At 35.9% G+C, this 10,168-nt stretch overlaps 1 protein-coding gene across 1 annotated transcript in view; it reads right to left on the bottom strand.

Annotated features, from left to right (window-relative positions):
* Positions 1-10,168, bottom strand: part of LOC107743430 (Down syndrome cell adhesion molecule homolog) — a 42,324-nt gene that overhangs the window by 9,645 nt on the left and 22,511 nt on the right. The window contains exons 10-19 of the mRNA XM_016556659.1: positions 8,822-9,036; positions 7,569-7,665; positions 7,271-7,399; positions 6,936-7,103; positions 6,531-6,601; positions 5,305-5,545; positions 4,847-4,993; positions 1,314-1,469; positions 1,030-1,163; positions 609-762 (exon numbers count right to left, since the gene is read on the bottom strand). Coding sequence (XP_016412145.1) covers positions 609-762; positions 1,030-1,163; positions 1,314-1,469; positions 4,847-4,993; positions 5,305-5,545; positions 6,531-6,601; positions 6,936-7,103; positions 7,271-7,399; positions 7,569-7,665; positions 8,822-9,036 — 1,512 coding nt within the window. The remainder of the gene's footprint in view (positions 1-608; positions 763-1,029; positions 1,164-1,313; positions 1,470-4,846; positions 4,994-5,304; positions 5,546-6,530; positions 6,602-6,935; positions 7,104-7,270; positions 7,400-7,568; positions 7,666-8,821; positions 9,037-10,168) is intronic.

Genomic DNA, 10,168 nt, shown 5'->3' with positions numbered 1-10,168 from the left:
CGCCTATAGGCGCATATTACTAACGCGCTCTTTAAATAACAAAAACAAAAAAATTGCATCAGACTTTAGACCAGGTTTTTGTTGGTCAACGGCGCAGTCTATTTCAGTTGCCTCGAAATAGCAATGCGCCAGCAATGCGCCTGAACACACCTCGTTTTCAGACCAGCACGCCCATGGGAGCACAAATGGGCGCAAATGCATTTGCTATTTAAACAACGTGGCGCAGGACATGAAAATGACAACTGCGTCAGGCTGAAACTAGCAAAAAAAAAACACTTGGTGCCGCATTGCACTGGGTGTATGATAGGGCCCTCAGATGTTTTAAAATGTGTCCCCCATAAAGTCCCTCAATACTTTGAAGCCACTGTATATTTCAACATATTTTTCCGCATACTTTGGTACACTATGACATATTTTTTGGATCTGAAGATGCTCATGGCTTATTGGCATGTTCCTCATGGGAAGGCCCAAAAGAACTCAAAATACAACTAATTTCTCCAGAATGGGTGATCTACAGAATGGCTGAATAAGAGGTTTAACTTAAAAACATCCCCCTAAAACCAAAGACCAGCTGCTTTGCTTCTGAAGAACAAAGGTAATCGACTCACCTTTGGCCAGAGGTTCCACGGTGATGACATCACTGCTGTTCCCCCGGCCGGCCGCAGTCACCGCCATCACCCAGATGCTGTACTTCCTGTTGCGACTGAGATTGTGAACCCGGTACAGGAATTCATCTGGGGCCACTTCAAACTCACTGACCACCTGAACGAGACCCAAAACAAATGATTGATGGTTAGTCCTTGTTGTGTCTTCCATCGGTTGACAGATTAACAGGTCGAAAGCGTCACAATTTGCGTCACATAGTTCTCATATTAATTAGGAAAGGAGAAGCTATATAAACCTCACCTTTAGCTCCATGGCACAGTTCTGGCTCTGTGCTAAAATGCTTTGCACTCCCACACGCTGTTTAACACTGACTTAATAGCCAGCCTGATATCTCTCCTGTTAGTATGAGAGCAGTAGTCTTACCGTGGGATACGAGCTGGAACAGAAGACTGTGTATTTCCTAATGACACCATTCAGCTTCAGCGGAGGGAGCCAAGAAACATACACCACAGAGCTGGAGGCTGCAGCTGCCTTCACCCCGCCGGGCGGACCTGGCACTGCAGAAAAAAGATTCAGGCAGTTTGGAGAGATCTTTACTAACTTTTTAACAGATTGGCAAACAGAAGGACAAAATTTGACAGTAGTGAAGTTCCACAACAGAAGATCTTTTTTGCATGACTGAAAGAATGGATGTCTGTCAGTCGTACCGTCCTCTTTGGTGCGGATGTAGATCTGGTCGCTGCGTACTCCGTCTCCTGCTCTGGTGAAGGCCAGCACCTGGACACTGTAGTTGGTGTATTTCTCCAGACCCTCCAGCTCCAGCTGCGCCTTCTGAGTAGTGACGTTTCTGATTTCCCCTAGTTCTGTATAAACAACAAGACTTTATAATCTTTCTTAAGACTCGCTTTCAACTGATATAGTAAGCACAATACTACTGAGTGACAGCCAATGAGATTTCTAAAATTAAGTGAACATTGATATTATACAATATTTATTGTAAATTCAAAAAAAAAAAAAGAAGGCTTTGCAAAGGAATTGACACAATGTAAACAAAGTCTGACACAAATAAAAGTCATAAAAATGCACTTTTATAAAATAGAAAAGTGTACTGAACCTTTAGACAAAATATAAAAAGAAAATTTAAACATTCATAGATCATATTTGACACACCAGGCTTTTATGGCTCTTATAGATTATGGAGCTCACACTCGAGAAAAAAATCCTCAATTTTATTCAAAGGCCCAAATTAAGCAAAAAGATTTCTATTATATTAAAAGGCTTTTGCCCAGCGATAATACCATACTGGTGTGAAATTATGATATTGTGGCAAAACCGGAGAGAAGGTCAAAAAATTCGGTCATATAAAATAAACTATTGAATCACTGTTGCTGGTGCAAAAAGGTGCTCGGGATAGTTCACCTAAAAATGAAAATTCCATCATCATTTACTCACATAAAAATATATATATTTTGAAGAATGTTGGTAACCAAACAGTTGCTGAGGGATGTGTGAGAATAGCCGACTAGTAGACTAAATGGAACCGCTGCTGCTAGTCGACATTGGAAATACTAGTCAACTTGTCGAAATGTAATCATTTTAATATTACTTAAAAAAAAATAATACACTATTTTGAAAGGTGGATATCTGGAACGGATAACAAATTAATTTCATTTCACCTCAGACCTTGCATACATGCATTTTTTTTCTGTCACTCAGTGCCTGCTCAGAAATGTCGGCTTGGAAGACAAGCCATCTAAAGTCTTGGACAAGCAAGGTATGGGAGCGTATTTACTGGTTTAAAGGGGGAAACATTATGAATGAAAGGAACTGACTTTAGAAAGATTTATTTGACATTTTTATTTTGTTATCTTTGTATAATGCCTAATAAAATAAGTGTTTATCAGTGCAGCAACCATGGTAACCGCTGTGTTTCTGCTTGTCCAAAAGCACCACCTAAAGTCAGAGAGTGAATTTGCATTTTCATTCAGCACGTCTGCTGCTTTTGTTGCCGTCAGTGTTGTAAATTTTAACGGTTTGATGGAAAATAAGTTCAGTCATGAGAACTCTCGGGATAGATTGTAAAATCTTTATTAATGTAAATAGAATGTGCATAGGTTTGGTCTTGGTGGACTAGATCTGCTACGCTGCTGCTGCAGAGCAAGTATATTTGCTTCTCCTAAACGCTCGGATCATAAAATTAAAAGGAAACATGCTGCTGCTGCTAAAGAAAGGAAAATCCATGTAGCAGATCTAGGCAGGTGGTGCTGGGGAGGTGGTGGGCTAGGATGAGGACACGCATACCGCGCAGACATAGCATTCATTGATTCCGTCCTGGTTATATAGGTAAACGGTAATGAGTATGTGAATCCGATTGGCTGGGAACATTGAATTGAATGAACCAATTAGAATGTGAGTAGAGTTTTATGGCTGAACTATTCATAACAACTCGAATAATAAGGTATCTGGAATTATTTGACTGTTTGATTCATAGATTAATTATTCCAAAAGGTTACAAAATTTCCATTTAAACAACTTATTAGTTGTAGTGCACATCGCTATTGCTGATACCATTTGACTTCCATTGTAGGGAAAAAAATATTATGGAAGTCGATGACAACCAGCAACTGTTTGTTATCAACATTGTTCAAAATATCTTCTTTTGTGTTCAACAGAAGAAAGAAACTCATACAGGTTTGGAACAACATGAGGTCACTCATTATTGATTGAACTTCTGAGTTAGTCAAAATAATAATATGATAGAAAAATATAAAATGTATGATATGACTTCAACAGATCTTTCGCCAGGAATCTGTCATTGTATAGTTAAATAATGAACAATGCACACCCATGAAGGATATAGGGCAGACACTGAGACTGTCTGCAGCTATCCAGCAACGTTGCAGGTTTCAAATTTTTAATGTCTCCATTTTTTCCTGCTATCTATAATTCCTTTAGCACTCTAGCTGCTGCTGCTGCTGTTGGATGGAAAAGAGCCGCTGTCTTTTGCTGCTCGGTGCTTTGTCCCCGAGTTGACCGGGCTGAATTCTGCTGCTTCATAATAAGGCAATTTATAAGCAAATAGCTCCTGGAAAGAGCCGGATTGACATAATGTGTGCTTTGAGTTTGTTCTACTGAGCACAAGTTGATCGAGAGCCATAAAGCAGCCAATTAAACAGGTGTGCAGAATGTGTTATGTTGCTCTCTGGTTTGTGTGCTGCAGCGCTGAGTGATCGATTAACTAACCTCACAGTCTAAATCACTCATGAGAGGCCTATTCAGACAACTGACTGGCACAACACTTATGAAAAGAGACTATTGCTGAATTGCAAAATGCATGTACTGCATTGGGGATAGTGTAGTATGTATTTCAGTATGTAGTAAGCCAGCATGCCGGTAATAGACATAAAATTGCATATTGGTACTACAGAGCCCTTGCATAGATGCATGTATTGATATCAGAGACCAGGTTGTGGATAACATTATCCTAAAAAGCATATTTTAAAAACTGAAAATAGCATGCTAATGTGCTATGATTTGGGACGCAATATTAATCTGTAACACTATATAGTATACACTATATAATATACCTTTTCAACTGGGAATTCTTCCTCTTTAAGCCAAAATAAACTTAATACCAATATGCATAATGCCTATATGTGAATATTGAAATGCAGTTCCTTTTGGCTTTAAAAGGAAGAATTCCCAGTTGAAAAGGTATATTCTGCCCCCTAGTGGTCCATGGATGCAAAATGTGTATAATAATAATAATAGTTATATATAATAATATATCTCTATAATCTCTCACTTTATATATAATAATGTATATATCTAATATATATATATATATATATACTTTATTATATTATATTATTATTTATACACACTATAAATAATTACAGTGTGTATAAATAATATATTATATATAATAATAATAATTAGTCTGTGTATAACACATACCAATTATAAAACGTAATAAAATATAATAAAGTACATTATATATAAATGTATTATTTATTATACTTTGTTATTATTCATAATTAATGTACTGTATAGTATAGTATATATTATTCTATACATTATTCATGCTCTCTCTATAAATATTAAATATATTTATGAAAATTAAAATTTTATGGACTATATCCTAAGCTATTTTAGCATAATATAAGATGCTTCTAACTAATGCTATTCTGAAACGAATGCTATTTCAGGCACATTAAACTCATTAGGGTCTGAGCTGTACCTCCGTCTAGTAGATTGGCCCAGTAGATGATACGGAAACCCTGTAGAACGCCGTTGAGAGCTTCCCTGGAAGGAGTCTGCCAGTACAAAGAGATGCTTTCAGGGGAAGCAGCGGTGGCCACAACCTTCTCTGGAGCTCTGCTGGGTACTGAGAACACAAGAGAAATATAGAAAAAATAATCTCATAAATAGCCTAATTACTCATTGGCTCAGAATATGTACAGTAGGTGTGAAAGAAACTGAAACTGATGAATTAACTTGAATTGGGTTGACAGTCCTTACAGAAGTTTCAAGCACTGTAAACATTTCCAGTAGCCACTAGATGGCAGAAAATATTACAAATGTGCTTGGTGAATATCATGGTATTTTTGATGGTTGGTTTAAAAAAAAAAAGAATTTAAGCTATTACATTGAGGGACTAAAATTTGCTGCATCATGTGAATGATTACAATGGCTTACCATCTTCCATTGTTGTGGCCCGGACTTCACTGGAAGCAGGTCCCGGACCGGCACTGTTACTGGCCTGCACCACCACCTCATACTCTGTGAACTTCTTCAGGTTGTTGAGGCTCAGGGACTCTGTCTCTCCCGTGGCCTCCATGCTGATGCAGATGAACTGGTGACTGCCGTTTATTGAGTGCTCTCGATGGCACACCTGATACCCCCTAATCACGCCATTCTGGAGATGTTTCAGCGGTGCCTGCAGATGATGAAATGATAGTGTTTATAAGCAAGACCTCAGATATTGGCATGCACTCTTAATTGGCATCCATGGAACCTTTCTATTCCACAAACGTTTGTGAGATAATAAAAATGTTGTTCACGCAAGGGGAAAAAAAAGGTTCTTTTAAGAAATGATCAATGAATGGTTCTTTGGGGAATCAAAAATGGTTCTTCTTTAGCATTGCTGTGAAAACCCCACTTCTGGAACCTAATTAAGAGTGTACACCTATATATATATATATATCGTCACATAAATATAAAGTTAAAAAACAAACAACAACAAAAACATTAATTCAAAATACATATTCTTATATCCAATGGTTAAACACTATCTATAAAATAATAATAATAATAATACAAATAAAAAAAATACCACTTAAAAGTTTGGACTGAATTTATGTTTCATTTATGCCTGCATTTGTGGTTTATGTTTATATGCTTGAAATTATTTTTGTAGTCAAATATATTTCAATATAATATCAATTTCTTTATCAAACTACCATTTAAATAATAGTAGTAAATAAAAAAAAACAAAAAAAGATAAAAAAAATAAAAAAAACATACACATTGCATTTTATATAGTTTGTTCATTTATTTATTTTAGTAATATAAATGTTAAATATTATAAATAATTATAATAAAACAAATAACCAATTTTATATACATAAAATAAACATTTTCATATATTTATTAATAAATTGGTTGAAATGAGTTTTTTCAGTCAAATATACATACAGTATAATATCTATCTATCTATATAAAATATTAAAAATAAATACCAAATTATCCATATTATTTTAATAATATAAATATTAAATATTATAACATAATTATAATAAAACAACAAATTATATATACATATATATATATAATAAAGCATAGTAATAATACGGAATGAGTAACCTTTAACTGTTTATATAACATCAAACTTGATATAGTCCCAATACCCTGTGAAACCATACCTTCCATGTAACTTTTATGCTTTGGGAGGAGATGGCTTCCAGTGTCACATCTTGGGGTGGTCCTTCAGGATCTAGAGCGGTCAAACAAACACTCGGTTTAGCCTGGTCTGATATCTTCCATCACATTTCTCATAAACAGTGGCATCAATGGTTATCAGTGTCTCAATCACGCTCCTGTAATGTCACCCTTGGCCACCAGTTGGCAGTATTGCAACATAATTCCTTCATTCATAATACCATAATTTACATTACTATTTGTTCTATAAATAGGAAAGCCCTTCAAAAACTCCTAAAAGAAGTCCAATACATTTTAATCATCAGAAATAAGATGAAAGAGTAACATGCACTGATGAATTGTACATCATAATACCATTTCTCATGACAGATATGACTAGTATATCATACCTGCTTCATCGGTGGTTACGGTGAGCTCGTTGCTGGGTTCACTGTCACCAATGTGGTTCTTGGCGAACATACGGATGTTGTAGGTGGATGATGGGTGAAGTTCTATGATGGTGGCCTGGTTTAGGGTAGGAGAAACATCTCTGGTCCTGCGAGCTCGTTCCCAAGTCTCTGTTTAGGTGAGGGATACAACTGGTTGGGAACATACCTAGATCTCATATGTCAGCTGATTAGCTTCATTTATTGCCATTTTAATCACACTTATGATATCTATTCATGCCAAAACTAGACTTGATTGTCTAAGTGTCACTGTTGCTTGTATTCGTTGGATCCTGTACCCGTTTTATTTTTGCACTCAATATCGTAGCCGGTGATGGGACTGTTCCCATCGAATCCCATGGTCCAGCGGAGGGCGATGGTCCTCTCTTTCACCTCACGAATCTCCACTTTAGGAGGCTCTGGTGGCTCTGAGAATTCAACAATACGGGGCTCAGATTCTCAGAGGCTTTTTGAAACCCTCCCCACATTTAAACAATGACATTTAAATCAGGAGATTTCCCTCAAGAGTCTCATTTCAAATGCCTTATAAATCCCCCGAATCTCCAGCCAAGCCCAGGCGATTTTTCGGCTGCTTACCTTGAACTGTTAACTGAAGGATGCCTCTGTCTTCACCATAGGAGTTAATGGCGTGACAGGAGAAGAACCCAGAATCCTCTCTCATTGTTGGGTAGATCTGAAATCAAGAAAATGGTGTGTGAATGAACAACTAGGAAGAAAAAAAAGGCATATTCATGCCCTAAACAAGCCCGATCATCACAAACCATTCACATCAAACTTTATGAAAAAAGTTTAGATACCTGAAGGAACCTTTTATACCTATATATTTGAAATTAGTTTTGTTGTCTAATATAAATTGGATACATGACAATGGATACATTTAAAATGTTACAAAAGATTTCTATTCTATTTCTATTCTGTAATGCTATTCTTTTGAACTTTCTATTAATTAAAAAATCCTTAAAAAAGTATCATGGTTTCCACATCAATTTTAAGCAACATCGATAATAGTAATTTATGCTTTTTGAGAATCAAATCAGCATATTCGAATGATTTCTGAAGGATCATGAAGACTGGAGTAATGATGCTGAAAATTCAGCTTTAACATCACAGGAATAAATTACATTTTCAAATATTTTAAAATAGAAAATAGTCATTTTAAACTGAAATAATATTTTACAATGTTACTGTATTTTTGATCAAATGAATGCAGCCTTGGTGAGCATTTTTAGGCTGCAGTCTATATATTTTGTATATTATTCAAGTTGAATTTGTATTTATTATATAAACTGGTAACACTTTAGTTAGTTTAATGTATTAATTGACATGAACAAACAATGAACAATACATCTATTGCAGTATTTATTAATCTTTGTTAATGTTAGTTAATTAAAATACAGTCGTTCATTGTTAGTTCATGTTAATTCACAGCGCATTAACTAATGTTAACAAGCACAACTTTAATAATGCATTAGTAAATGTTGAAATTAACATTAGTTAAGATCAATAAATGCTGTAGAATATTGTTCATGCTATAACTAATGTTAACTTGTGAACTTTATTGTAAAGTGTTACCTGTAAACTATAATAAATTACTATATGAATAAATATATCAATATATTATTATCTATAGTTTTTTACTTTTAAAATATAACAGTAAGTATGTGTACCTGAAAGACCTCTTTACCGTTAATTAATTAACTTTCAGAATTTAAACCAAGGAGCATCAGTATAACATTTTGGACTAAGTGTGAAGGGTTGTTTCATTTCGAAATATGTGCATCGAAGAGGCCAAGCATGAAAAATGACAATGCACAAATGAAGAATCTGACCTGCAGGGTGGAGACGACCTCGTCACCGATGTTCTTGACCGTTACCGTATGCCGCCACATGTCTGGATTGATCATGTGTGACTGCTTTTCCTTTTCCACCTCCTTCTCCCATCTAACCATGATGGGCTTCTCACCATGTGCCTTGCAGCTCATCTCTATCTTCTCTCCTTTCGTTGCCAGTGAGTTGTTGGGATATGATGTTATCATGGCTGGAACTGAGAGAGAGAAATGAAAATGCATCATGATGACAAATGCCATCACTGCAGATCAAACCGAACAAGTTTTTCTTATGACATCAACGACTTTTGACTTACATTTGTGCAAATGCCATGTAACGTTTTGCAACAGCGAGGATCAGAACACTTTACTACTCCAGACAAGGTAAATGTTTTACAGCTTTATGGCAATAACAAGATTGAATGTGAATGAAGTACAGTTATTACTCCTCTGTCTTACTCACACACACACACACACACACACGCGCGCGTGCATGTCCCGGTTCTTCACAGGCATTCATTGGGGGAGCGGAGCGCCAGGCAGGTACGTGGTAGCGCCGGTACAGCGTGTGATGTGTTTGAGTGTGTCAGGTTGAAAGTCCCGACCGTTTACATGTCATCTCTTATTCACTCCAGCAATTCTCAGCTCAGCAGCAAAAAAATAAAATAAATAAATTGCATGACAATGCTTTTTTTTTTTTCAGGCCTGTTTTATATTTTATGATTTTTTTTACATGCACTTAATACTTTTTTTATATAAATATTTTTAGAATATTAAAACCCACATATTTTTTATTACATTATATCAAGCAACATTATCCAAGTGATGCATATTTAACAAGGAACATTTTTTTAATTTATCAGAAATATTCCCAATGTTTCTTTTTAAAAATTCAGTTCCTTGATGACATCATCCTCCAGGAAGTTACATCATTATTAAAGGGAAAACAACAGCATAAATGTCAGTAGCTAATACAAGAGAGGCAAAAAAAAAGGCAACACCATTTTCGGTTTCTGAAATAAATAAAATATACATTTTAAATGAAAAACTCACTAACTTAAAGGGGTCATATGACGTTGCTAAAAAGAACATTATTTTGTGTATTTGGTGTAATGAAATGTGTTTATGCGGTTTAAAGTTCAAAAAACACATTATTTTCCACATAATGTACATTATTGTTGCTCCTCTATGCCCCGCCTTTCTGAAACGCGTCGACTTTTACAAAGCTAATCGGTCTGAAAAGCAAGGTGTGCTCTGATTGGCCAGCTATCCAATGCGTTATGATTGGCCGAATACCTCAAGCGTGAGACGGAAATGTTACGCCCCTCACATACTGTTGATGCCGTGTCC

The sequence above is a fragment of the Sinocyclocheilus rhinocerous genome, unplaced genomic scaffold, assembly GCF_001515625.1.
Source record: "Sinocyclocheilus rhinocerous isolate Xijiao unplaced genomic scaffold, SAMN03320098_v1.1 scaffold106, whole genome shotgun sequence".
Classification (NCBI taxonomy): domain Eukaryota; kingdom Metazoa; phylum Chordata; class Actinopteri; order Cypriniformes; family Cyprinidae; genus Sinocyclocheilus; species Sinocyclocheilus rhinocerous.
The sequence above is the reverse complement of the archived record's forward strand: the minus strand, read 5'-3'. Positions and strand labels throughout refer to the sequence as shown.